This window comes from Curcuma longa, chromosome 16 (genome assembly GCF_044706935.1).
Source record: "Curcuma longa cultivar G26 ecotype Majalengka, Jawa Barat chromosome 16, ITB_CL_G26_1.1, whole genome shotgun sequence".
Taxonomy (NCBI): domain Eukaryota; kingdom Viridiplantae; phylum Streptophyta; class Magnoliopsida; order Zingiberales; family Zingiberaceae; genus Curcuma; species Curcuma longa.
Window position 1 is genome coordinate 6,672,877 of NC_133876.1, and position 27,863 is coordinate 6,700,739.

At 38.2% G+C, this 27,863-nt stretch overlaps 8 protein-coding genes across 12 annotated transcripts; 3 read left to right on the plus strand and 5 right to left on the minus strand.

Moving 5' to 3' along the window:
• Positions 1 to 1,372: 1,372 nt before the first annotated feature.
• On the plus strand, positions 1,373 to 2,120 carry LOC141847963 (peamaclein-like). Of its 2 annotated transcripts, none has more exons than XM_074736070.1 (4): positions 1,373 to 1,495; positions 1,579 to 1,623; positions 1,715 to 1,748; positions 1,822 to 2,120. In XM_074736070.1, the coding sequence occupies exons 1-4, from the start codon at positions 1,373 to 1,375 to the stop codon at positions 2,001 to 2,003; spliced, it is 384 nt and encodes a 127-aa protein (XP_074592171.1). In that variant the 3' UTR covers positions 2,004 to 2,120. The 2 variants fall into 2 exon arrangements, with proteins under 2 accessions (XP_074592171.1, XP_074592172.1); XM_074736071.1 differs by having other exon boundaries at positions 1,397 to 1,495; positions 1,718 to 1,748.
• A 713-nt stretch (positions 2,121 to 2,833) lies between these two features.
• Positions 2,834 to 3,877, minus strand: LOC141846963 (protein ETHYLENE-INSENSITIVE 3-like 1a). The gene has a single exon (XM_074734975.1). It carries the CDS (start codon positions 3,875 to 3,877, stop codon positions 2,834 to 2,836), a length of 1,044 nt encoding a protein of 347 aa, XP_074591076.1.
• A 929-nt stretch (positions 3,878 to 4,806) lies between these two features.
• Positions 4,807 to 10,352, plus strand: LOC141847157 (ADP-ribosylation factor 1-like). Of its 2 annotated transcripts, none has more exons than XM_074735139.1 (7): positions 4,807 to 4,893; positions 5,112 to 5,280; positions 6,192 to 6,262; positions 6,391 to 6,510; positions 7,500 to 7,618; positions 9,425 to 9,506; positions 10,114 to 10,352. In XM_074735139.1, the coding sequence occupies exons 2-7, from the start codon at positions 5,133 to 5,135 to the stop codon at positions 10,117 to 10,119; spliced, it is 546 nt and encodes a 181-aa protein (XP_074591240.1). In that variant the 5' UTR covers positions 4,807 to 4,893; positions 5,112 to 5,132; the 3' UTR covers positions 10,120 to 10,352. The 2 variants fall into 2 exon arrangements, with proteins under 2 accessions (XP_074591240.1, XP_074591241.1); XM_074735140.1 differs by having other exon boundaries at positions 5,122 to 5,280.
• Positions 10,353 to 11,044: 692 nt separating this feature from the next.
• Positions 11,045 to 11,813, plus strand: LOC141847156 (non-specific lipid transfer protein GPI-anchored 12-like). The gene is made up of 3 exons (XM_074735138.1): positions 11,045 to 11,399; positions 11,476 to 11,592; positions 11,680 to 11,813. The coding sequence occupies exons 1-3, from the start codon at positions 11,045 to 11,047 to the stop codon at positions 11,793 to 11,795; spliced, it is 588 nt and encodes a 195-aa protein (XP_074591239.1). The 3' UTR covers positions 11,796 to 11,813.
• A 133-nt stretch (positions 11,814 to 11,946) lies between these two features.
• Positions 11,947 to 13,728, minus strand: LOC141847152 (NDR1/HIN1-like protein 13). Of its 3 annotated transcripts, none has more exons than XM_074735135.1 (2): positions 13,474 to 13,728; positions 11,947 to 12,912 (listed from the first exon to the last, which is right to left on the minus strand). In XM_074735135.1, the coding sequence occupies exon 2, from the start codon at positions 12,889 to 12,891 to the stop codon at positions 12,079 to 12,081; it is 813 nt and encodes a 270-aa protein (XP_074591236.1). In that variant the 5' UTR covers positions 12,892 to 12,912; positions 13,474 to 13,728; the 3' UTR covers positions 11,947 to 12,078. The 3 variants fall into 3 exon arrangements, with proteins under 3 accessions (XP_074591236.1, XP_074591235.1, XP_074591234.1); XM_074735134.1 differs by having other exon boundaries at positions 13,561 to 13,727; XM_074735133.1 differs by having other exon boundaries at positions 13,478 to 13,727.
• A 6,959-nt stretch (positions 13,729 to 20,687) lies between these two features.
• Positions 20,688 to 21,222, minus strand: LOC141847126 (uncharacterized). Its single transcript, XM_074735107.1, has one exon. It carries the CDS (start codon positions 21,167 to 21,169, stop codon positions 20,723 to 20,725), a length of 447 nt encoding a protein of 148 aa, XP_074591208.1. The 5' UTR covers positions 21,170 to 21,222; the 3' UTR covers positions 20,688 to 20,722.
• Positions 21,223 to 23,342: 2,120 nt separating this feature from the next.
• Positions 23,343 to 24,146, minus strand: LOC141846964 (uncharacterized). The gene is made up of 2 exons (XM_074734976.1): positions 23,564 to 24,146; positions 23,343 to 23,464 (listed from the first exon to the last, which is right to left on the minus strand). Exons 1-2 carry the CDS (start codon positions 23,988 to 23,990, stop codon positions 23,343 to 23,345), a joined length of 549 nt encoding a protein of 182 aa, XP_074591077.1. The 5' UTR covers positions 23,991 to 24,146.
• An 817-nt stretch (positions 24,147 to 24,963) lies between these two features.
• LOC141847416 (G2/mitotic-specific cyclin S13-7-like) lies at positions 24,964 to 27,225 on the minus strand. The gene is made up of 8 exons (XM_074735459.1): positions 27,180 to 27,225; positions 26,866 to 26,983; positions 26,743 to 26,778; positions 26,608 to 26,665; positions 26,044 to 26,511; positions 25,708 to 25,956; positions 25,293 to 25,636; positions 24,964 to 25,223 (listed from the first exon to the last, which is right to left on the minus strand). Exons 1-8 carry the CDS (start codon positions 27,223 to 27,225, stop codon positions 25,067 to 25,069), a joined length of 1,476 nt encoding a protein of 491 aa, XP_074591560.1. The 3' UTR covers positions 24,964 to 25,066.
• Positions 27,226 to 27,863: the final 638 nt, after the last annotated feature.

The following is a 27,863-nucleotide window of genomic DNA, read 5'->3' on the forward strand; positions in this document are numbered from 1 at the left end:
TTGTTATTAGTGCTCTTAAGGCCGTAAGAAATTAAATAAGTCAACTGGAGTTTAAAATGAACAAATTATTAAAATAATTATTTAAATTTTACTTAATTTTTTTTAATGAAGTTAACTAGGTTCGAGCATCAAATTATCAATAGTGTTTGATTCGTTTATATATTATCGATTTTTAATTTAAATTTATTTGATTATTTAAAATTTTTATATTTTAAATTTATTTTATTAATTATTGATTTTGATATTATAAACTTATTTATTTATTTTTAAATTTTTTTATTTATTTAAATTGTTAATAAAAGTTTAATTGATTAAATGATTTAAAAATATTATTCATGAATATTAACTAATTAAATATAAATTTATTTATTTAGTTTAATAAGTTGTTTAAGTTTATTTCATGAATATTTAATTTGTTTACGATCCTATTCAAGATATTAGAAACAACTGCATCTTGATAATTTGTAAACAAGGAAATGTTCATTAAATATATTCAAATCAATTAACCTATGCAACTTTTCCTCAAAGCATATAGGCCAATTTTATATTCATCGGGGGCTATGATAGGATGATAAAAGGTGTATTAATTTTCTAAATAATGAAGTTTAAATCTCATTCAGATTATATTATACTTGAAGAGTTTATGCACCTCGATTTATCTTGATGTTAGATAAAAAAAAATTTTATGAAGCTCCAATTGATCATTTTCTTCTGCAAAGAAAATGATGATTCAGGCGCACATGTCCTTGCCCTTTTAGTCTTCGATAAAATAATTAAAGGATTTATACATTCTATTGAAGCACAACATTACAAGGTGATGATTAACGCTAAAAGATGTCGTGAAGTGCCTTTTTTTTTTTTTGGAGGTTATAAGAATAAGAAGAGTTTTTAGAATGCACTGTGAGCCTTGGCAGCGAAGGTAAGGAATCCAAGTACAGCAGCTTTGGATGCCTGTCCCAACAATAAATGAGACCTTGTGCATTGGCCTTGCCATGTGAGAAAGGGCCCTCTTGTTTCAGATCATCAGAAAGCTTTTATTTCACTACTCGTTTTCTTGGATTCTTAACCATAGGTGGCTAACAAGGACAAGCTATCAGTTCATCGAAAATGCACATGCAAATGCACCAAGAATTAGACAAAGAGTAAAGGCTCTCATACTGGTTGTACCTAATCCTTACTGCATCGTTATGAACAAATCTGCAGTCGAATTTAGATGACCGTAGTAAGTCTACCAAACGCAGCAACTCACTGTAACAAAAAGGTAGACAAAGCAAAAAGGTGTGAGTGCATTGATTGAGGGCGTCGGTGGCAGCTTGAGTGATAAGGTCGGAGTGCTTCGTTGCCCATTTTTTCCTTTATAAATGCACGCATTATGTTAGAACTCACAGTAGATTGCTTGTGGCCACTGGTTGGTTTTTCAGAAATGAAGATATCAGATGGAGTTCTCGTCTTCCTGCTCTTCTCTCTGTTCGCTGCAATGGCAGCATCAGCCATGGTTTCAATACTCGATCTCTCTCCCTCAATTTTCTTGCCCTGCTGCTCATGTGTTCAAACGAACTCAAATTTTTCGTGTTGCAGGAAGTGGCAGCTGAGGATCTTGGAGTGAGCTTGGCTGGAACAAGGGTTAGTAAAATAGAGATTTAATGCAGAATGGAACAGTACACTATGCTTAGTGATCATCTGACTTGGTGTTTTTCTCTTGTTTAATTGGCAGCAGAAACACAAGCATTCTGGATTTTCACAAGCAGGTAGTACCATATGCATCTGCAATTTACTCCTAGATAACTTTGAATCATCGTCGTTACGATCTTGTTTTCACAGAGTGCCCAGGTGCTTGTCAGTTCAGATGCTCCAAGACTGCCTATAAGAAGCCTTGCCTGTTCTTTTGTCAGCAGTGTTGCTACAAGTGCAAGTGTGTTCCCCCAGGGACCTATGCACACAAGGAGGCGTGTCCATGTTACAATAACTGGAAGACCAAGAGAGGGGGCCCTAAGTGCCCTTGAAGACTCAATTTCAAGTTTTAAGAGTTCCCTCACTTGCTCAATATTATTGTGCCTCGATTTGTTATTTAACATGGAATGATGGATTTGTCCTAATGCAAATGCTGCTCGCATATCCTATTGACTTAAATCTATGAGTTTTCTTGTTATCTGTGCATCGTTTCATCTAATTCTTAATATCTGAACTATTAAAATGATTCTGTAAATTGGGAAAATTTTACTGAAAGATTCAACTCATGTTCTGAAGAGAATAAGAACTATCGCTATTCAGAATGAAACGGCGAGAGTACAACTTGGATGTTTGAATAAGGATGCCAAGAACTAAACCAGATCGACTGCATGAGAGTCGGGTTCTCATTGCTCAGCTAATGCTTCATGAAGTTCTCCACCTGAGATATTTAAGAGAGAACTAAAAGTAACAACATTTCTGGGCAAAATAGTGACACTCCCAGTTTCACAGACTGATCCAGAAGGAATAGTTTGTGCCAAGGAATCATGGTGCTGGCAAGAATTATGGCCATATACTTCGAAGCAACGACCGCCGCGTTCACTACTATGTTTTAAATAGTCGATTGTGATCGGCATTGCGCCATTCAGAGGAATTCTGTTCGTGGAAACCATGGAGTGAGGGCTTCTAATTGTCCGGGGCAGTGGTTGTACATATGCAGACTTCTCAGAACCTCTCTCCGGAATGACCTTCAAAGAAGTTTGCCGGATTTTGTTGGAGCCCGAAGTCGAATGAAGTGCATCTGTGTGCATCTGAATCTGAGGTTGAAAAAAATGGTTTGTGTTCATCTGAACTTGGTTGGCATCATAAGAAGCTCCCGTTTCACTCAATGATCTCTTTCTGTGAGTTGGAATTCCAATTCCAGCAACATGATTGGAATGCTCATCATCCCTGTAAAACCCGGTGCAGACAAACCCATAAAGTTCTTTTGGTGAGCAAATTGCTCCTTGGCGCCGCCACAATTCGCGATGCTCTCGTGTTTGTGATCAGAATTTAGGATATCCACCTTGTCTTGTTCAGCATCATCACCAACTGACTTGCCATGCAATCTGCTCTCTTGATCAAGCACCGAGTCCCAAACCAAGTTGTCTCTCGCAGTCATCTTATTCTGAAGGCACTTAGACAGTCTTACGAGTCGCCTCAGCTTGCCAAAATCAGGAGCCATATGCTTGATGACGCCAACAAGCACACTGCACTTCCATACCTTCTTGAGGTCATGTGGTTTCCGATATGGTGGCGGTCCTTCACCCGTCGGTAACCCCAACTCCGGCCACCAGTCCTCGGTCGCAGTAGGCCACCATGGAGGCGGAATGCCCTCATCAATTGGAAACTTCTTTTGGGGAGGATCACAGTGCTGTACCAGAGCAGAAATGATGGAGCCTAGAGTTGTGTCCTGCATCTCGAGCAATGATTTGGGAAGGGAGATCAGAGAACCATTATTTTTTCCATTGGGCATTGGTTCATCAATCTTGTAGCCATGCAAGGCTGCAAGGCCACTTCTGTCAACCATGACCTTTTCACTCCACCAGGCTCTTAGGCTATCAGAAGCACAAGTCATTGGCTTGCCTTCCTCTGGGATGACGGCAAACACAAAGCCTTTGATGTTGCTGACTTCGGTGAGCTTCTTCATGTACCGAAGGACTCCGCTGTAGGCTTTCGCCGTCTCCTTCTTGCGCTGAAGCTCTTCGGAATCTGTTGACTGCTTTGCTGAACGCATACTTGACTGCTGCTTCTTCATCTGCTTCGTCTTGGTTCGTCTCCTGCCAATGTTTTGTGATTTGACTTCATCATCACTACTGTGTTCCTGCAACTGCAGGGAGGAAGGAGGCTCAGCTTCTTCAGAGGAAAAATGTGCCCATGTAGCTTCCATGGCTTAAGATTTTGATAACTAAAAGCTAAGTCGATTGAAGAAATCAAGGTTCAGAAGATGTGGTATGAACTGCAAAGCATCAAGGATCGAGGTATGAGATAAAAATGAAATGAGTAGGATCATCCTTCAGTTAAAATATACATATTCAGAAAGGAAGCAAACACTAAAATGGAGGCACAACCTTCTGTAAGCTTCAAAGCTTTGATTGAAGAAATTTTAACTCAGATTGGACTTAGAACTTAACGCATGCAGAAGAAGGAAGAAAAAGGGATGCTTAAATAGAATTCAATCTCATCCAATTCTTTTTTATTTATTTTAATCAAAACAAAACCATTGAATCAAAATTACTATATCTGCACCTGGTGAATGTATCTTTGAAAGCATTGAATTCATTACTGTATCATATTATAACTAATGTATACATTGAATGAAAGCTTATAAGTTGGACATTGTAACTTTTAATGCCTCAAATCATGATAAGATCGTGTTATTATTGTTAAATAATGATTTTTTTCTCAGATACAAGAGGCAATTAAGCGTACTAATTACCTTAAGGCAAGAGCTAATGTTGTTCAAAATTTGAAAATATACAATAAAAACTTTCCCCCCAAAAAAATCATTTGTTAGATACACTATATATATCCAATTGAGTTAATGTCATTAATTAAACTTTTTTTTAATAAAATAAAATAATAATAATAATGAAGATTATTTCAAGTGTTTTCTTAATTCAATTTCAGTCTACTGCGTGCCCATGCACGTCTGTGTGGTCCAACAGGACCGGATTTGGCGGTTTAATCAATCCAGCGGTTCAGATTAATACAGATTGAAATCCAACGGACTGGGTTGCACGGAAGCCTGTGGCGGCTACTGACGTCGCCTTAGCAAGAGGAATATGCCACGTATGTTGCGTGGGGTTGACGCGGTCCGCTGTTAAGAGATAGGTTTCGTCGAACTCGACCTTGTCGTTCTTCTTTTCGCCGGAGAAGCCTCGTCGGAGAACCGGAAATCCATTGGTAGGTCATAACATACCCGATTTCGTAATGGCCATGATATGATTTAACGAGTACATGCGACGATTGTTATCTTCTCTTCTCTGAGTGTATTTGGTCGCTTACTGTCTGAATTGCTGAGTCTTTTTGTTGCTTATCTCTGGGTACTATTATTTTGTTTTGTTGGTTTGAACTTTGGATCTATTTATTTGCTGAATTCTGTGGGTATTTGTGCTTATTAGTGCTTATTAGTGGTGGAAACGATGGGGCTTACTTTTACGAGGCTTTTTAGCCGTCTCTTTGCGAAGAAGGAGATGAGGATTTTGATGGTCGGACTTGATGCGGCTGGAAAAACGACGATACTGTACAAACTCAAGCTTGGAGAGGTGGTCACCACCATCCCCACAATTGGTACAATTCCCGCGTGATACTTCCATTAAAGATTTTCTGCGGAATTAAGTTCAAGATTTCAACTTTTTTTTTTCCAGAGAATCTAGTGACTAGATGTTATGAACTCTCTTTGCCTCTGTTCTACTTTATCAGTTCTATTCAAACAATAAACAAGCTGTTAAAATTCAACTAAAAGATAGTTCTCGATTTTTAGAATCATATTTACGTTTTCCAACCATATACTAACTACTCTGTAGTATGTTTCTGTAGATTTCGCTTGAAATAAACAACATTTTGCTTAAACAATTGACGATGATTTCCAGTTATGTAAGTGTTAGAAAATCACTGTTGAGGTAGCTCTTGAACATTGTAAATCTAAATTTTGATTCATAAATATGTTAATTTTGGAACACGAACTACCTTTTACCACAAACTTTGTCTCCATAGGAAACCTACTTTGTTGCTTTGTAGTTTCAGTTATACCTACTGGTTCCTTTGGGCTCTGATGCACTCTTTTAAAACAGTGCTTTTGTTTACTTTATGTCGCTCCTAAAGCCAAATAAACACAAGGCAAGACCAATAGGCAGGACCAACACATAAAATGGAAATGGTTTCTACGTCACCAATCATCCGTAATATCAAATAATCGTACTGGGAATTGAACAATATCAGCCTTAGAGTTCCTCTAAGGATTTCCTTAAATTAATTGATGAATTGTTAATGTTCATAGGGTTTTGGAGAATGATTTTGGTAATCCAGTCCATGTACTGAATTTCTTTTTCTTCATAACTCAGCATCATCTATTTATCTTCTTAAGGTAGTTCTGTCACATGACAATATTCATGAAGACAGATGGTTACTTTTCTAGGACAATTCACTACTTAAAATTGCACTAATGACAGCAACTTACCCTGCTTATTCCTTTTACTAAGGATTCAATGTGGAGACCGTTGAATACAAAAACATTAGTTTCACAGTTTGGGATGTTGGTGGCCAGGATAAGGTAACTTGCTGTAATCTTATATTTAGTTCAATCACATCATCTATTATCATAATGCATAGTTTTCAGAACTATTGCATTTAAGTTATCAATTAATTATTATTACTTTGTTTGGTTTCTTATCCAAACAGATTAGGCCACTATGGAGGCACTACTTCCAGAATACACAAGGACTTATATTTGTTGTTGACAGCAATGACAGGGATCGTGTTTTGGAGGCGAGGGATGAACTGCACAGGATGCTAAATGAGGTGGGTTCATCTAGCTTCTTGATCACCATTATGGTAGCTTTAGATCATCAAAGTGAATGACAACATGTAGCCTGTGCTTACACATAGGTTCACGTTTGATGCTTATTTGTAGTCAACTTTACCCACCTTTTAAATGTCCTTTTCTGAACAATTATGACAAATAATAAGAAATAAAACAAATTAGCAAAGTTGCAGTGACATGACAGATAGGAAGTTATGAGTTAGGATTGATAGGCTACATTAATATCCAAAATAAATGGTGGTAGTGTCAGTGAAACATCTATAGCCTGTGTGATGAAAAAGAATGGCAATCCTCTTGCATTTCAGTGGAAAATTCAAATATGTTGAGTGGAAGAACTGAGCTAGGGCAAGAACTGCAGTGATACTGCAAGTACCTTTACTTTCTATTTTGTTACAGAAATGTTTCCCAAATCATGTTTCAAGCAATATGTTGTTGGAAAGTTGAAATCTGAGGATCCTTTGCAAGTGAACCTTCCTTCGATCGTAGTATTTCAACAATTTATCACTGGATCTCTTTAGACTCCAAGAATATGATAGATGTCTAGATTGTATAAGTTCAAATACCAAATTGATCTAAGTTGTGAGAATAGTTATTCTAGAAAGGTGAATGCTATCTGCAATGGTAGCATGACTGATTTCCATGGTTTTCATTTTCCCAAGTAACTTGCTTTTATTATGTGATATATATTTCCTATGTTACATGGTCTTGCCTAGAATCATCCATCCCCATAATGGATCTAAGAGACTTACACATTTTAAAAGAAAAATTACGTTCAGTCAAAGGGAATGTCAGGAACAAGGTGCCTGGTGTCAAACATGGGAAGTCCGACTAACATATTATATTTATATAATCATGCATCATGAAGGATGTTGAATCATTGGGTGGAAACTAAAATATTCTATTAGCTTCACTCGAGCATTTATTGGGCCTTGAATTCATAGCTGACATGCTTCTTGTGGGTATTCAGGATGAATTGCGTGATGCTTTGTTACTTGTATTTGCCAATAAGCAAGACCTACCAAATGCAATGAATGCTGCTGAAATTACTGATAAGCTTGGACTGCATTCCCTACGTCAACGACACTGGTATGATTTTACATTCATGTTATATTTATATACAGTGTTCTTTTGTTGTTTAGGTTTGAGAGAAGAGAATCTAATAGGGCTCCCTCAGCATTTCACACAGAGATATAGTCATTTTTCTGCTTGATTCTGTCTCTTCTTCTCTATCTTTTCCAATTCCCATAAAATCTCTCAACTTTTAGTATGCGACCGCCTTTATGGGGAAATTGGAAGCATAGTCACTTGTTGATAATGTTGCATAGATATACTACAGAGGAAGACAGGATCCAAACTCAAGACCTTAATAACTTCTAAATCCCTTGCTAACTTGATCAAGTTAGCACTTAGCACTGTTCAAATGTGTAAGCAACCCACAGCCTTTCAAACCATTTGCTGACACTTCTGGTTGGATTTATAGCTAATCATCATTAGATGTTCCCTCTTAATCTGTCATTTCAGGATGGCCCTTAAGTTTGTCTGTCCATAAGAAAGTACCCATGAATAAAAGAGACAAGAATGACTATCTATATAAGACTGTCAAAGATTTCAATCACAATAATTCTTTCTATTTGTTGCTTGACTAATCAAAGGTTGATGAACCTTTTTTTTTCAGATTATTCAAAAAAAAATACATATTAACACTTAAAGGGTGCAAGAAAAGTCATGATTTATGAACCTACGGAAATAGGAAAGGAACATATTTAGTTAGGATTATCAGATCCACCTAAGAAGGTTAAAGGTAATCATCCCATTTTGCTTTTGTTATGTCTTCAGAAGAAATAAAAATCAGCAAAAGAAAAAGGCTAACTAAATTTCTAGAAGACAATGGTCAAGAAAGTAACTGGAGAATATATCCCTCTTGGCTCTATGACCTAGCATAATGATAGAGAATAAAATGGGATGAGGATGTTTAAACTTAAAATCATAGTAGTCTAGACTTGTGTTGTAAAAACAGTAAGTGGTTATGTTATGGAGAAATTTCACATACCTTTCAAGATGCCCTACATTGTATTGTGCAATGCGCATATACCTCTTTTGTAATGTCTTGGTCCTGGCAAATGTTAATTGATCCCTACATATCTAAATTGCCACTTTTTTGAGCAATTTTGGAGGCAATATCACTAAATAGTTATATAATATATATAATTTAGATGAAGTTGCACTTTAAATGACTTTACCAAGTAAGCTATCTAGCACCTTCGGCATGTTTTATAGTATCATTTTCAGTTTTCAATCTTCAAAATGGCACATTCGGCATTAGATCCTTGATCATTACGTTACTTCCGTCTCAATTTTCTTCTGTACATTTGTTGAGTTCTATTGTAATGGTTTGAGATATATCTTAGTCTATCATTCTTCTGCACATTCATTGTTTATGGTTTGAAATATATTTTGGTCTCATGGTACTTGAGATATCAATAGCATTCAAAAATAGTGAAAAAGGAAGTTTCTTATTTTAATTCAGAGTTTTGCAATGATTAAAGATTGAAGGCCTCAAAATGCTTGGAGAGTGACCCAGGGATCTTTGTGAACCTTAGAAGGGTAACAAGCGTGTTTCAATTTCCTTTTTTGAGGTTATATGTTAATAGTATAGGTGAACAAAGGTCACTTTTGAGGTTTCTCTTTGTTGATCAGCAGCAAACTAATTTTCAGTGACAGTTGCTCGAGTCACCCATAGGTGCCTTCGGTTTGTCTGCTAGGATATTATGTCTGTTCTATTAATTTCACCTTTTGTTTCAGTTCAGTGTCATCAGTCTTATCCAAAACACACACTGCAAAAAAAAAACTTATCTACTAGTCTTTTGATCAAGTAATCGATAATGATTATAGGTACATACAGAGTGCATGTGCAACATCTGGTGAAGGTTTGTATGAGGGGCTGGATTGGCTTTCCAGCAACATGGCCAGTAAGGTACTCGAATTTTGATATTCTACAAGTTGCTAGTCTGTTAGTACGGTTTATTTGGTGATTGTGAAATTATGAATAGATTTCTTTGGCTCTGTTTTGTAAATCCTAATTAAGCATAGCTAAATAACGGAAGATGGAGCTTCTTATATTGGGTGGCGATTTGGAGAATGAGAGAGAATTGCTTCATTAACTTATTAGTTCCAATGTCAAAATATGCTTAGAGTGATTTTGTAGTACACCCTCAAAATCTACCAACTAAATATATTTCCTTGCAAGCTTTTTGTAAATTGATCCTCATTAACGCTTGGTCGAACCCCCTAACTTGAAATGGAAGCCTAGATGGAAGCATGTTAGGAGTAATGGCACGACATGACGATAACTCCATTCTATTACTAATTGGCATGTCTTGGCCAATGAGAGTTAATTTATTAGCTTTTTTGTTGCCATAGCTAAGTTTTTGAAAAATGTATACCTCTTCAGTTACCATTTGATCTATATGCAAGAAGCGATGACACAATTTAAGGCCAAATAAAGTGCTCTCGATGTGTGAAACTCATGAAACTTGGATTCAAACCAACTTCTATCTTATTTTATTTTATTGTCCTTGCAGGCTTGAAACTTGTAATTAGGCGATCTTGAATATATTGCTTGTGGATCTAATTATCAGGTTGGTTCTCTTTTGCTTGCTCTTTTACGGTGTAATATGATATTTGCAAACAATATGGTGTGATGATAGTTTTATAGCGTGATAGTAGTAGTATGCTTGTAATCAATGTATTGTCTATGGTAAACAAAATATACACATACAACCTGCAATGTTGTTAAACAGTCAATGTTACTGCTTCTGCTCCTTGTCAGACCAATGCCTAGCCTGATAAATATATGGGCATTGTTCACCAATTTGTTAATTTTATCAATTTAATATCCAGTCTAATTTTCTAAATGTTGAATTAGTCATCTCATCCATTTGGAGAACAAAATTAGTATTGATTTTCCCTCTTCATGTACATCCTTTCACAGAACTTGAAAGGATTCTATTTTTTTCCACTCAGTCATCATATTTATACATATATATTATTTATTTCTTCAAAGTAGTAAGCCGAAAAAGTAAAGACTCTCACGGTTACATTTTTAAATATATAGAATAGTTGGAAATTTCAATCCACAGATTGAATAAAATTATATACCTCAGAATATATCTGCTTTGATGTAACAATTAATTCTTCATATGATGCATGCATCATGATCGCATTCACAGGTGTTGAATGCTTGTACGAAGATCATCTCATCTTTCCACCTTCGTATTAATTCACCATATCATCTTCCGAACTATATGATCCAAGAATCGAGTAATTGAATTGCATTCAAACTTTTCAACTCCCACCTGCAATTCCATCGCCAATTCATTCTTTTCTCTCAAAAAAATATATACATTAATAAAGAACAACCAAATGCTTCGTGATTCTATAAATTGAGATCGATTGCCAAGAGTTCACAAATCAGCGAGTCAATCGCCTTTTTCTTTTGCTGTGGTTAACACGATGTGTTTTATGCACCGGCGTTCTCTTATAACGCCGGCAATCGTTGCCGCCGTCATATCCTGCACGATTCTTGGCGGCGTAGCGCGATCACCGGCGCCGTCAGCTGCTAACTGCAATGACGCCTTCCTCAACTTGACTGGCTGCCTGTCCTATACTGCCGTCGGCAGCAATGACACAGCGCCCAGTGGCGACTGCTGCCCGGAGCTCGCTGGTCTTATTGACTCCAACCCCATCTGCCTCTGCGAACTCCTCGCCGGTGGTGCCGAGAGCTTAGGCATCGCCGTCGATAACGCCAGGGCCCTCCGGCTCCCATCCCTATGCCGCCTCGACGCGCCGCCGGTGAGCTTGTGCTCAGGTGGGAAGCAAGCTCGAACGCTTTAATTCCTCTGTTTGCGGTAATCAAGTTGACTTTGACGTCTCCGATGTTTCAGATGTAGGGATTCCAGTTGCAAGTCCAATCACGGCCACTTTACCAGCTCCCGCAACTCCAACGCCTGCCGGTTCGCTAGCTCCCTCAGCCGCCGGAAACGGCGGCCAGGAATCACCTGGTGAGATGACTTATGTCTAATTACTTGACAAACATCAAATTAATAATTTTATGCCTCTTCCAATTCATTGCTTGAATGCTTTCTTAGAATCGACGCCGGCATCAAATGGGCAGAAGAAACTCGCCGGAGGAGATGGAACTGCAGAGCTTGTTAAGGCCGCGGCTTTATCGTTCATTGCCACCGCCGCCGCCGCAATCATTTAGAACATTTTAGTCGACCTTAATCAATACAATTATTCAGTAATATAAATTTGTCTGCTCAAATTAACCTTTGTTTCAGAGTTAGAGGCTTAGAGCTCGGTTAATTTGGCTAATTTCGCTTCTCGAATTGGCACACATTATTGAGACAATAAAATGAACAGTAAATTCAACAGTGTTGAAGTCCTCAAACTCACCATTGTTGATCTTCCAAGGTCAGTCTCTTAACGACGTGAACTCATTTACACGTATCGCATGCAGCTGCAAGTCACCGCCATGAATTTAGTTGTCATAGACCAAGAAATCCCAAAAGCTTCACCCTCACATGGCAATCCCTGTTCAGTATCACGGCGTTCTCCCTCAATCCGTCCACCGTCACCTCGCACTTCACCTTCACTTTGATCGTCCAGCTCTTCATGGCGCCGAACTTGACTCTCACCGGAACCTTCAGGTTCACTTCCAGCGGCACCTTCCCCTCCCTCTGCGCCGCCGCCAGCGTCTGTTCCACATCCGCCCCCAGACTTATCCCGGCGCCCCGCAGCTCCGTTACGAACATCGTCTCGTTCCTCGGAGGCTGGTAGAACGCCGGCCACTTCCCCTTGCACAGCGTCACGCCATCGTACACCGCCGTGATGTCGCTGCCGTCGCGGTAGTAGATGCCCATCTTCTTGTTGCGGTGGTTGTCGGCGCGCACGGTCACGTTGAAGAACGGCGAGACAGTGGCGGCGGTGAGGTTGAAGGAAGAGATGGAGAGGCCGGTGATGGTGTAGTTGGGGGCACGAGGGCGGAAGACGAGGTAGAGGACGCCGGCCGCGACGGCGAGCAGGAAGAGGAGGGCGAAGAGCCAGGTTATGCAGAGGCAACACCGGTTCCGGCGGCGGGTGGCGCGACGGGCGTAGACCTTGGAGAGGTGGGCGTTGCCTGGCAGTGGCTGTCGGAGGACCACGTCCTTAGGGACCTGGATGACGTAGGTTCCTGGCTCCGGCGCGGGCTTGCGGGCAGGGAGGCTGCCGGTGTTGGAGGATGTGGTGGAGCGAGGACTCTCCGCCGCCTCTGGCATCGCGGGGTCCGGCGTCGTCATTGGGTGGACGCGGTCGGCCATCGCTGCTGTTGCTTGATCGAGCTGCAGGGTGAACAAACAGGGACGATATAATACACTAAAAAAATGAAGAAAAAGCTTAGCTCACAGGCTCACAGCAACCTTTTGATAGGAATCCATCGGGAAGAAAACAGATACATCCGCAACAAAATCTTTCAGAAAAAAAATATATCCAAATGGGTGAAGAACAAAGGAAGCAGCAACAGATAAATAGGAAAAAAAATCCGTGTCATTCTTCACAAAAAAGCAATAAAAGGGCAAATTAATAATGGCTTTCCTGTTCAAGCTTTCCGAATAAAAGCAGAAATTAAGAGTTAACTGCAGAAAATCGACGATGCCATATCTACTAATCGAAGAAAAGCTACGATTTTTAGCTATTCCGGTGAAATCCGAAATTACTTTGCATATAAAGATCAATCCAAATGGAGCAGTGAGTTCGAAGGTAAATCCATCTGTTCAAAATCGACTGGAAATCTCAGAGACACTGCGTTTCGATTTGATTCCCTTCCCAGTAAAACCAGCCGCATTCCATAACGGAAAAACAAAAAGGCAAGTTCTTCAAGAACTTGAACATTTTAAACCCACCTACCAAACAATGGAAAAGACAGCAGATAGCTTGCTCGGGTTGCGCTCGACTGAACAAGAAACGCCGAAGAAGAAGAAGTTGGTTACCTCAAAGAATGCTCAAACTCAAAGCTCCCTGTATCAGCGAGAATAGAGAAGTAAGAATCGCTCGTCCTCTCTCGTCTCTAATGAACAGAGCTAAAACACTTGGATTCAACAACTCCGCCTTCTTTAAATCGTGAGGGATGGAGAGCAGCAGCGAAATGGTCTCGAGGAAGCGGTCTGTACAGACTGGATCCCTCGCGGTCAGCCAACCGCACGAACTTCTCGTGCGCACGCGACGGTCAGGCGCGGTGCGCCTCGCTAAACCCACGCGTCCGCATAGGTCTCCAACGTTAGATCATGAATGATCTAACGTCTCAGCCGTCCGATCTGACGATGGTAGGGTAGGGCCCACGCGGCAGCTAATAAACCTTCGACGGCACGGCAACAGCGCCGCGTCGGACGCGGTTGCTTCTGGAAACAATGCTTAAGGATACCCGTTTCCATACCCGCGCAGCGACTGGGATACAAGTGGGATCCAGCTGGAGGTTGGCAGTGTTACGGCTGTATCACACTTATTCCAATTACGTAAAATAAATCGAATAGGACAACTATTATTTTGAGATAAGATTTTAATGCAATTTTTTAATTATTATTATTATTATACTCGGTCATATGCTCTTAATTAAGGATATTTATTAGCTTTTGTTTGGTGGCAAATGGCGAGAAGTGTGTGAGGTTTTTGACTAGGGTCATGGGGAAAAGGCAATTAGTGCGTGGGTTAGAGATTAATTAGCAATATATTATTTAAATCGTAATATAATCTTTAATTAGTGGCATGAGAGAGACTTTGGGTAATTGATGTCAGCACGCTTCGTCGGTTATTCACGTTTCTTATGTGAGAACTAGAACGAAAACATGAGAGCGAAGTTAATTTTATTATTCTATTTTCAATATTTATTCTATATATACATGCTCAAAATAAAACATTACATATATCAAATGGAATGCAATATACACATTAGTGTTTGGCATTTAAGAAGATGAAATCGCAAAAGCTGAAATAAAATAAAATAATAATAATTAAGACGTACGATCGAATTGTATGCTTGGCAAACTGCGAATTAGTCTAACTTTTGATTCATTCCAAAGCATCAAATTCAAGGATGATTAGGAAATTTGCAATCACATTATTGACTTTATTCATCATCATCTTTTTGACTTGTCAAATCTGAAATAAATATAAGTTAACTGCTCCTCTATCTTCACAAATGTCAGTCAAACCGCTGCTAAAACTAGGAGTTTAATTCGCACGAGTTTTGACTGTTTTCCCAATCCAAAGTTACCAAGAAACAAATTAAAGGTCAAATCATATCGAATTGCATTATCTTCAGTACTAGCTCGAGCTTCGTGATCATTAATTGTTTATGTTCATGACTAGCAGTCATTACGTACGGATTCAGCATCGATTGGGTCGACATGTTCCGAGCATTGACAGTCTTGTTCAGTAAGCTCATTCCTATTTGAGGAATTGAAGGTCTTCCGATCCTGAGTACTAATCACTGAAACTCTATCAGATTCGGAAGTAAATCTAAACTCTGAATCACTGACTTAATTGGCCGAATGATTTGTGTATGTTACCATCAGCTAGCTAGCTTTTATCCAAGAAATACTTTCTTGCTCGAAGTCTTTGTAAAACGAAGCACCAACTGTACTGAATCGCCATCTTCTTCTTCTTCTTCTTCTTCTTCTTCTTCATCTTCTTCTTCCATGTAATGAAGATCGATCGAGCATATGGTTCATGAGGTTCCTTTGATCATTTGCAGTCCAAGCCATAGCAACTTAATTTGTTTCTCTAATTTTTCTCCACTTTGCCACCTTCCAACATCTTCATCTTCTTCTTCTTTTCGGATTAATTCAACCTTCACATAACCATCATCTACATCATTCAACTTGTCCTTAGAAAATTGTGAGACGACTTTGTCATCCATCGCTGCACCATTTACTGCAAAGTATCAGAATAAAAGCATCCTAATGCCTTTTCTTTTCTTTTCTTTTCTCATTTCAATTCTTAATATTGCTTAAATGCTCATCGTTGGTGGAAAGCAAGGATTAGTTCGATTAGTATCGATGGCTAGCTAGCTATTCTCGTGATATATTTTTTTTTCAAAATGAAAAGACTGCAAAGAGAATAACAGATCGCTCATTCCACGTTAGGAAATCTGAGGAAATAAAAAAGATGAATTTATTGATTTAAAAGAATATATTTGATGAACTAAAAATGAATGCGCGCGTGCCTACAAATATCGATTGCTTTCTTCTTAACTTAATTAAAATGATAAATCCATTGTCTAGCTCATGTAATTGATTTTAATTAAAATTAGAACTCATAATTAACTATAAATCAATTAATGTAATTAAATATATAATTAAGAAAATGGGGAAAAGAAAACTTAAGCAACATATCCGAAGCCTTCTCTTCGATTTCCATGGACTTTAATTTGGATAGCTGGAGTGGAACCGTCATGTTGCAATATCACATTTAAAGAAAAAAAAATTCAACTTATATTTGTACCTTTACAAATAATCATAAAATTGACATTTCTCTTTTAATCATAATTGGTTTCAATTATTATTAATTTTAAGTGATATTTTCCAGGAGTTTAACATGTTTCAGTTTGACAATTTAAAGTTCATAGACTCATTCTATTGTTACAGCCCTTGTAGAATCATTCTATTGTTTAGTAGTTTTTGGATAAAATTATTTGATAAGTCATAATTAAGCCTCAACTTATAGAAATTTCAAAATAAGTAGCAATGTTAAATCCTCTTATAGAAATTTCAAAATAAGTAGCAATGTTAAATCCTCTTAATTCTGTGTGTTTTTTAGTGTTTAAGTTCATTTATCAATTTTAACTCAAACTGTTAAATTCATAGATAATCACTCTGTTATGCTCCTTGAAGCCCTTTAAGTCGATTATGTCCCTTTTTTTTCTTTCAAAAATGACCCCTCCAAAATTCACCCATGAAGCCTATAAAAATCATTTAGTTTTATTGTCTGAGTTCTATAAGCTTGTTACTTGTGTTTAAGTTGATACCTTTCAAAATTTGGTTTATCTATTAATTAAATAGTATACATTCTAACATTGGATATGATATCGATTATTCTCCAAGCAATATTAATTTTATTGATCGACTGCGAATGTCAAAAATAATCTTCTAAAATTTATTGATTTAATAGAATATCAAAAAATAGAAAAATAAATGATACTGTCGAAAATATTATTAAACCTTTGAACATGCAACAAGGAGTTTAGAAGAGTCTACGACACTTTCAAATCCAATGGTATCATTAATAGGGCAGGATCCTTCAAAGAGGTTAGAAGAGTGGATGGAACAAATATCATGAAGGTCACTAGTGACACACCCTGACTTCCAAGAATCTGTTGAATATTATCTGATAGGCAATAATTTGTAGGAACAGAGTCCAATGCAAGTAAACCTGTATCTTTACTTGCTTGTCTAGTTAGAATAACAAGGGTAGCCTTGCACTGCAGACCACAAATTGTTCTTAACAAAGGAGCTAGCGAAGGAGGCCCAACAATCAACAATAATTGTTCTTAACAAATTGTCAACTGCAGAAAAATTAAATGAATATTATCTTGATAATTTTGGAGTACTACTATGGAAGAATGGTGTTGCCATTGGGGAAGGAATACTGTAGAAAAGATCCTTTGCCTGCAGAAAAATGGAGTACTGCAAGTAAAGGAATAAAAGGTTGTGGAGCACTGTTTGGAGATCGAAATATCAGGCAATAAATTTGTTTCCTTTGCCTGCATCAGCTGATTCGCTAGTTCAAAGCTATTAACCAATATTTTGTTTGGTTTGCAGAAGTTCAATAGACCTGAAAATATTTCCTTTCTTAAACCAAATTGAAGAAGCATCTACAAAATCAGCCACTAGGGATGAACCACTAGTAGCACTTGATGAAATAACAGTTTGATCAAGTTCTCCAGAATTATCTTTAACATCACTAGGAGAAAAGATTTCTTTGAGATTAGAAGTTTGAATGTTATACTCTTTTATATAGATCATACTCTGAGAATTAGAAAGTTAAGAAATATCCTTCGAATGTACATCTTTATCTTTGACGATCCCACTTTAGTCGTCATCCTCTGAATCCTCTTTGGGAGTTAGCAGACTTTCACGAACGACTAAGGTCGCATGCTCATCACTATGAAATACCTCGTCAACTTCATCGTCGTGATGCACTAGCTCATTAGTTGCCTTAGTCTCATCTCCCACATCTTCCTCAATCAATAAATTTTTAACTTATGATGATTGCTAGATAGAATGCAAATCTTAAGAGTGAGCTGACCAATGATTTTGTTTGCTCTTAATCATTGACTTCTGATTTTGTGACTTTTCACTAACTAGGATCTGTTTGGAACTTGCATCCTATCTCAATGTATGAAATCGTTAAGATAGAGATTGAGTAGATCCAAAGGGAAGAAAGTGATCTTTCATATTCTCCCAATCTGTGATCTTGATCTTACCTTGTTTGTCACGTGAGCGTTATATTGGTCCTACCATGTGGATGCTTGACCTCTGAGTTTAACAACAATCAATTTCACTTTCACACGATCGAATACTTTCTTGTAATAAAAAATTTTCTCCACTTTGTTAAATCATGCAACGAATTTCTCGATCTGTAATATACCAAAAACTTGAGAAGATCAATTGAAAAAAACTCGATATCTCCATATCACTAATTTTGGCCATGACTTTCGCGATTGTGATAAGAGTTTTTAAAAATGAAAGAAAAATTAGGATAAGGGAACTTACGACCTTTAAGATCTTGCGCCGCTAGACGCTCGAATAACTTTGCGACTTATCTCTGTATATATTCAAGTAGTATTTTGCCTTTGATGCTACAACCATGGTGCAAGGCTAGCTTTTCCAGTCGGAACCTGTCTGTCACGATCACGATCGCGACCATGACGATCATCCATGAGCTTCACAGAGCTCTGATACCAACTAATTAACGTCGAATAGGATAGCGATTATCTTGCGGGTAGTATTGATTACGTTGATCAACTGCAAACGTTGAAAATAATCTTTTAAAATTTATTAATTTGGTAGAATATCAGGAAATAGACAAATAAATGATACTGTCAAAAATATTATTTAATGAAAAACTTCATCTAAACATCAACTAAATAATTATTTAAATAGACTTAAAATCCTAAGATGAAAAGAAAAAAAAATCCTAATAGTTCTAAAAATCCTAAACAGACACAAAATCCTAAAATATAAAAAGTATCAAAAATACTCTAAATATTAAAAAATTCAAAAATTATAAAAAATAAAAATTATCAAAAAAAGTAATAAAATATTTGTATCCTCCTGCATCATATTCTATATACTTAGACTTTTCGAGTCCTATAATGAGCACAATCTCTATATTTCATTTCTTGGATCTTTTGGAGTCATTTTATACTCTTAGTTCCAATGTTTAAAGTTTAAGAGGTCATGTAATTGTTTATGGGGCACCTACTGATTTTGTAACAAGTGATCTAGCTCAGGAAGACTAGTTAAACCTTATCACTCTCGCCATGAATGAATGAAGATTGTCCTCCATTTCTACCTCTTCTTTAATTCTTTGTCCCTTCCTCATATCATTGAGTACTAGTCCTAATTAATAACACATGAACACTCTTATTTAATAACACATGGCACTCATATTTCAAAAAGATCAAACTATAATATTTTTGACTAAACAAATCAAATTATATGTTATCACACTGAACAACTATAAATTAGCACACCTAGTAAAATGTGTACTTCTAACCAGCGAGGAGTTTAAATCGTATATATATGTGTGTGTGTGTGATCAATGCTAGTAATGAACAAAAAAATGAAAAATTAACAAATTAAAGATATATTTGAGGTACAGAAATATAATAATTGTAGCATTCAAAATCTGCATTATATGGCTGACACCATTATATATTTATATATATATTATTTGATGTAGATTTATAGTTTAGGAATCCCCTACTGATGCTAGAGGTACTTAGTTAACTAGAGGTCACTATTCAGAATTCTCTTATATATTCATTCAACTAGTTAAATATATATATGTGCAGACATTCGATCAACTTAATTTGTAGTGATATATGATTTCAGAATATGCAGACATTCAACTCGACTACTGTAGAAGACACCAAATGTATATAATGTATTCATCCTGTTAAGTTGAGGTGTTCATTTACATGTGAGAGCCCTAATTTAACTGTCTACAGAAGATTTCTGCATCAAAATTCATATAACTAAGTTAAACATGCAGATTATATATATTCAGTATTAGATGCTGTTATATTCCAATAAAAAAAGGAATATTTGAAGAGAGAGAAAAGAAGAAGAAGAAGAAACATGCACATTTGTCTCATTATACACTTGCCTTAATCTAGCTAGCTAGCTAGCTAAAGCAACAATAAACAGGAAAAGGATGATGAAAAGACAGGCAACTAATTAAAATTATAAATAATTAAGGGATGTGGTCGATGAGAAGCCAATTCCTGTAAGAAAGCCGACACTATTTTGGACACACTAAGCATTTAGCTATTGGCCGAGTACAACAAGACAGACCTGGACATATGCACCACAACGGTGCTTTGAATCGTTGGTGTCCTCATCCTTCTCGTCCCAGGGGATATTCATCAAACACTAGGTGCATGCACTCAGATTGTACATGTACACAGAACTACACTTTTTTCCTCCGATTACGATATATTCAGCAGTTAATATGCACTGCCCCATTGTGATCAGACTATATTTTCTCAAGTTAATTAGTTCAATCGATACGTGTATAGCTACATTATGAGAGTTTATGATATCGATCATTTTTGGCAAAAACATGAATATATGTATGTACTTTTATGGTGCATGTTTAACTATAAGTAGTTTATGCATATCCTGGCTAGATCCTCATTTTTAGAAGCAGATCTTATCATGATTTCATGAAAAAGTGTGATCGATTCGAAGGAAGTTGACTGTGTATATGATTTGAAACGAGCGGATGTCTCCCAAAATTAGATTTAGTTTACCAACTAATTCAAATTTAAAATATTCAACCAACATAATTAATTAGGTATTTCTCGAACATAAATTAACATATACAGAAACGTGGATGCTGCGATAATTTGACCTAGATCGAGTCAAGTAATCAATGACGGAAGTGAATATGACCTTGTAGCTCAAAGTAAGCCGGCGGAGACGGCAAGAACTCTGGCAACTCCTCGTCGTCCTCGTCGAAGTGGTCGAACTCCCCCACTTGCTTCGCAGACGCGTCTCCGCTCAGATCCGCGCCGGCGGAGCCGCCACAGGCCTCCGCTTCCGGCAGTTCAGGGGCCCCGTCGTCTCCGTACTTGGAGAGGGACGACTCGAGGTCGGAGTCCCGGCCGGTGAGCCCCTGGACGACGGAGCGGAACTCGTCGACGGTGGCCTTCACCTTCATGGGGTTGGAGATGTAGACCACCTTGATCGGCTGCTGCTGCTGCTGATGCTTCTTCTTCTTCTTCAACTTGTCGCCTGCGGCCGTGGCGGCGGAGTCGCTCTTCTTCTTCTTATTCCTGTTCCGCACCTCCATGTTTCTCTCCTCTCCCCCTTCCATCCTTTCCCACGGCAGCAGAAAAGGACAGCGACGAGGAGGGAATCTGAACAAGATTTTTGCCATTTTAGATCTACTAAATTGTATTATTTAGACTAGATTATTACATTATATGTGGTTAGATTTAGGGTTAAAAATGGGGAAAAAAGATAGGTGGCCAGACGGCCCGGATCGAATGGGGTTGTTTTGGGAGGGAAAGAGAAGCAATAAAGGAGGGAGGGGGAGGGACCGTCAAAAATCAATGCCGCCAATAATATCGGCCACGTGGTAGAGCATCAGACACGGGCCTGGATGCTGTTTGCGTCATCCGTACGCCCTTGCCTGACGTCGTCACATAGTGGGACGTCCGTAAAAGATGATACTCTTTTACAAGTTTAAAAATTATAAATACCATTTCATGGACTCAATTCCTGAAATTAATCTTATAAAAACACTTAACCAAGATAAACTGAAACACATACTCAATTTATCCTAACACTTAATCCACGTATACGTATACTGCATACTACGTAGATCTACGCAGATAAATGATGGTAGATTTTCTCATTAAAAAATTAGTCTTCTTACAATAAGTAATATCCTTTGTATCAAAAAATAAAATTCATCACGATCCCACATTCACAGATAAAACTAAAAAATTATAATTAATCATTGTGAAAAAGATTTTTAAATTTTCAAGATTAAATCCTTATCCATTATAATAATATATATTTCACAATAATCAACTTAATCTTATTTTTAAAAATAATAATAATATCTTAATAATATACGTCATGTTATGAATATCTATAATTTTCGACTTCTGAATTAACTTACGAATAAATTTGTAGCCCTCACTGAATCAGTTGACTTTAAATTTTTCATTGAAATATTTTTTTAAGATAATTATTTATGTTACGGGTATCTAGAAGTATATCTTATTCATAATTATTTTTTGCAAATTAGTTACTTTACCAAATAATTCCGAAAAGTACAAAGTCGAATTCATCTTAATTAGTTGACAGCTCTACTTAACACATATTTTGTTTTGATAATTAAAATGCCCATCCAAATAATTGAACGATTAAAAAAAAGAAAAAAAAACGTGTTTTTCGTGGTGTTGTCGCTTGTGGGATATGGTATGGATCTGGTCCACTGCCACTATACCTGCATGCCCGCCACGGCGCCACTGCACTTCTCTGCGCTCTCCGGGTAAATCACTAAATAAGTACACTCAGTAAATTTGATAATGAAAAAACAAACAAATTAAAACATAATTTACATCTATAATTATATGTTTTTAAGTATATTGGGAATTGTTTGAGAATTTTTGGAACAGCGTAGCCCATATTAGGGCTTCTGTTTGGATAATTAATACCTGTGAGATGAGAGAAATTGGTTTGCAGTTGGAATATTAAGATTAATTATATATGAATTGAAGGTTTGATTTGACACTTAAATAATTAATTGGCTAGTTAATCAGATAGCACTATTATATTATGCAAAATTTTCCATATATGCTAATTTTAGTGTGAAATGATTAAAAAGGCGACGCTTTTTAAAATATAATTAAGTACAATGTCTTAATCATATCCAATTGTTCATTATTTGATTGGTTGTATGTGGTAAAACAATGTCGGCAGCCCCAAAAAGATATGTACTGGGTTGCCTATAATGTATCTCAACGGTATTGAGAATTAAACGTCAACGTCTACAAGTAAGATTCTGCATCAAATAAGATTCCACTATTAATGGTGAATTTCACAAATACACCCTTATTCTTCACTTTTTTGTTTTCCCGTAAAACAAAAAAGCAGATATGGACAACCGAAGTCAGACCATTATGTCATTCTAGTAAATATATTAAGTAAAATAATAAGGTTTTGAATAAATATTCTTGCAATATCTAAACTTAATCAAGCAAACTATTATAAATAATTAATTTATATGATATCAAAAGTTAAAGTTTCTCGTGGGTGATATTTTTAGAAGAAGAAAAAAAACAATTTTGTTCGAAAAACTAAAAATTAGATTATCCCAAAAAAATACAGACAATCGTAGAAGCTTTATCTGACACTAATTCCAACGACTTTGCTTGATTGGTCGAGTTCGACAAGTCAGACATGGACATCCACAACATCGGAATAAACTTACATGAAGATTAATTGATTCCTTTTTCACTTGTTCAGTCAGATAATTAAGAACAGGTGTGTTTACTTCTGCAAGCAGAAATTAAGGAGAAGGAGAAGAGAGAGTAGGAAAAGGGAGGAAAGTTTAATTCATACAGAAGAGGAAAGGATAGAGAAGTTGTGTTTATCCCTGCAGAAATTAAGAAGAAAGGAATTTGTAATCCACCAAAATATATACACTAGATTTAACCTAGATCAAATAATAGTCAATGATGGGAGTGTACGTGACCTTGAAGCTCGTAGTAAACCGGCGGCGTCGACAAGAACTCCGGCAACTCCTCGGGGTCGTCCAACTCCAGCTTCCTGGCCACTCGCTTCGCCCGCCCGTCCCCGCTAAGATCTGCACAGGCGGAGCCATCGAATGGTTCTTCCTCTGAAGGGGGCAGATCTGCCAGATCAGGGGCCCCGCAGTAGTCGACTGCGACGGCGCCGTACTTGGAGAGGGACGTCGCGAGGTCGGAGCCCCGACCGGTAAGCCCCTGGACGACGGAGCGGAACTCAGCGACGGTGGCCTTCACCTTCATGGGGTTGGAGATGTACACCACCTTGATCGGTTGCTGCAGCTTCTTTTTCTTCTTCGTGCTCTTCTCGGCCGCAGGATCGCTAGATCTTCTTGCTGTCTGTCGTTCAAGTACTCCTCCATATGTCTCCTTCATCTCTTGCTTTTACCCTTTTCCTGGGAGGACGGAGCGAGCGAGGACGTACTAGCCACTGCAGGAAGGAAAGCGGCGGAGGAAATCGAGCTGGGATTTTTACCGTATTGAGTCCATTCCCCAAAGATTTTGGATTCCGGTAGTGGCTAGATCCTGAGAGGTTAGATTTGGGTGAAAAAATGGGAACAAATTTGTGGGCGGCAACGTACGTAAATCGGACTCATTTGGGAGGGTGAGGGAAGCGGTCGCCAGGACCATTAAATTAATGCAACCGACAAAAACCGGCCACGCGGCGGATTCACAGACACGGGTCTGAATGATGTTGCGTTAACTGTACGGACATGATGACGTCATCTGTCGTTTATTGGACATATTTTATTTTTATTATATATTTTTATGAAATACCTCATCTAGTTTCAATAAAGCGTTTTACACACAGACACGGGTCTGAATGCTTTGCGTTCACTGTACGGACATTAATGACGTCATCTGTCGTTTATTGGACATATTTTATTTTATATTTTTATGAAATACCTCGGCTAGTTCATATAAAGTGTTTTACAAATTGTCGTCACTTTAGCCCCTACACTTTCATAACTCTCTCATTTATCGATGATAATGATAATGAATAAGTAAACCCACGACACTTGTGAAAGAAAAATAAAAAATAATTTTGAAATATTTGTTGTACATTTTCAATGAAAAAATTGAGACAAAAAACTAAGAGGGAGAAAGGGAATTACATTAGTTAGGATAAATTGTATCCTATTTTACATATAATTTCAATATCAGCGTCCTCTTCAAATTAGTCTTTTACTTCCTTCCACACTTTCTCTGCTTTCAATTTCCTTTTCCCAAGAAGTGGTTCATATCGAGTTAGTTTGTGCAGGGAAAATGAAAACAGTCTCTTAAATCTATAATCTCAAACATTCAGCAATTATTTACACATTAAAAGGTTCATGTTTCTTCTTCTTCCTTTCCTAATTGAATTGCATGCTCCAGAGAAAAGGACAAATCTTTCATCAAGAACATGAAACAAAACACGTCTAACATTTCTCTGCAACTTTAAGCTGGCTGCATCATATTCTGATGGCCTTCAACTCCTCTACCAATTTCGTCACCGGGGAACGCAAAGCCACACCACTAAATTGCTCCCCTGAATACTTCTTGTAGGCAGCTCTCAGTTTGCTCTCACGAGCCCCCGCGTGGGAGTTCACCAGCATCTCCGTGCAGTCCCTAAACATTATCGTTCCAAAGTTTAGATGTTGCAACACTGTTCTATAAAAACTCTTGTAAATTACTTACAATAGCTGGTGCTCAGAAAACCCGGTGTGCCTCTTCAATCTCTCGTTCCAAAGAGGTTTCTTGTTGTTGTTGAGCGTGCATTGTGCAGCGTACACAGCAGAAGCGGCGACCATCGACGGGCAAAACATGATCATGGAGTAGTTCATTAAAGCCAACTCCGCAAAGAAGTACACCATGTGTTCCATCTCCTTATCACAACTTGCAGCCTTAATAAACCTCACGAGGAACACATACAGAGTTGGGACAGTCAAGTTCCATTCGAGCTTGTTCAGAATCCTCTTCTCCATGCCAAGGATTTGCTCTCGTGTGTATGCCCTATCCGCTATGCAAATGAAGTCGTTGACCTGCAAAAATACATACAAGATTCAGCTACAAGCCCCAGCAATTTCTAATCACTATGTGCTGCCTTGACTACCTCTGGTGCCCAAATTTCCTCATACTTGCTGGCAATGAGCATGGCGGATACACCAACTAGCTGAAATTCTTTACGCAGAGCGGTTTCCGTTGAAAGGTACCGATCGATTATGTTGAATGTTAAGTAGAGGGTCTCAGGGGTCAGCTGAAACCTATGGTTCACTTCGATCAACCAGTCAGCAAGAATGGCTCTCATCTTCGCATTGATCTCCACCTGGGAGTTCATGTAATCATGGGGTCTGCTTGCGTGCTGCATTTAGTAGTTCAAAGAATCATCTTTAGTGAACAGATCCAATTGAATGAATCAGGAGTTATGAAGATTCGACATTGAAGTTACCTCATTAGATTTGTAGAACTTGTAGATATCCTCTACGTAATCAACGACAGCCAATTGGTCACCAGTGTCTGCTACATCAATCTCGTCTACCAAATCCTTTGGCTTACATGAGATTCCACAAGCAATCTTGCTTCGAGCAGTGAGTACAGAAGAATATGCATGAACTTTTTTCTTGGAAGACCTTTTGTGAGAGGATGATGATCGGTGTGTTTCGACATCAATAACGGGCGCTGTCACTACTATCTTCTCTTCAAGCTTACTTGCAGCAGCATTCTTATCAGTGTTAGTCGCTGCTACAATCTTATCCTTGTTAGCGTTCTTCTTCTCTTCAGGTTTACTCTGGACCTCTTCTACAACCTTATCCTTCTTCCTGTTCTTCTCTTCAGGTTTATTTGGGACCTTGTTGAGAGGCGGTTTTGCTGCTGCACGTTTGTCGACTGCCCCATCAGATACAACAACCACAGGGATCTGCCATCAAACATCAAAATGGCACATTTTGAGATTAGTCATTAGCAAACAACGGTGTGAATGAGAAAATCAAAGAGGGAAAGAGCGAGATACCACCTTGTTAGCTTCGGCAGCGGCGGCTTTTGCATTTGCCAGAAGTTGAGCACCAAAGCTTCTGTGACATCACGCATGGAAATCAGAAAAGTTGAAAAGTAAAGAAAGAAAAGTGAAGGTTCTGCTGAAGTGACTTGCCTTGTGATTGGACGATTGATTTGGAGTTGCTGTTTCCTGATAATTAGAAGATGAAGTTGATTTCAAATTATATGATAACCACGGCGTGGAAATAAAGGAAATCTGATTGATTTCTGCACTTACCCTTCGGGAACGCGGGGATTGACCAGATTGCCGATATCTCCGAGCGCCCGGCGGTTCTTTGCATCGGCTGCAGTGACAGTTTTTGGCTTGCCCGTCGCCGGCGGCACAACCCCAACAACTGATTTGAGGAGAGACAACACATTTTAGGCGACTCATGATCAAGAAAAACATAAATCAAGATCAAGAATTGGGTTCCAAGAAACACTACGAAGCTTAATTGCTCCAACGATGAGAAATCAACAGAAAGGTTGGATTTTGACATGGATGGTTAAGAACAGATCTTGGAATCGAATGAAGTGAAATGAAATGGCTACCTCTCTGTCGATGCGAGACGGGGGCCTGCTGACGCCGGGAAGCCATGTCGCCTTCTTCTTATTCTTCGTTAGCTTAGCCAACTCAACAACTCCGGCACATTCACCGGCAAGAAAGAGGGAGGGCGGACGAGGAGTGGGGAAGCGGTGGGGATGGTGCGGGGTTTAAAGAAGGGGGACACGCAGATGTAAAAAGAGGCAACCTCTTACGAGCTCCCAACGGTCGAATTCTTCTTTCCATAAATTCCATTTTTCCAACGGCATAATTTTGGTGAACGGGGAAGCACGTGGCAGCACCAGGTGGCTGCCCACAGTATTGCGTTGCCTGTTTGAGGCGAAAAAGGGGATCTCCGCCTGGTTTTCGGCTGTGGCACGCTACGGCTAGTTGCGCCGCCCCAAAAGTAGCCGTTGGGTGGGTCAAAATTTATTCCCACGTCCCGGAGCACTGTAGTTGTCCATATTACTTCCTTTATAAAAGGAGAATAAAAGTAAAATAATTTATTATTATAAAAGTAGAAAGTACATTTTAGATAAACTCTATTATATTTTATAAAATTCATACGAAAATAATTTTTTTTGATGTTTTTTATGAGCTGAGATTATCTTTCACTTGGAAGTGGGCACATTTCTATATATCATGAATTTCAAAACAAATATTTGAAATAAACCTACTTTTTTGAATTAAAT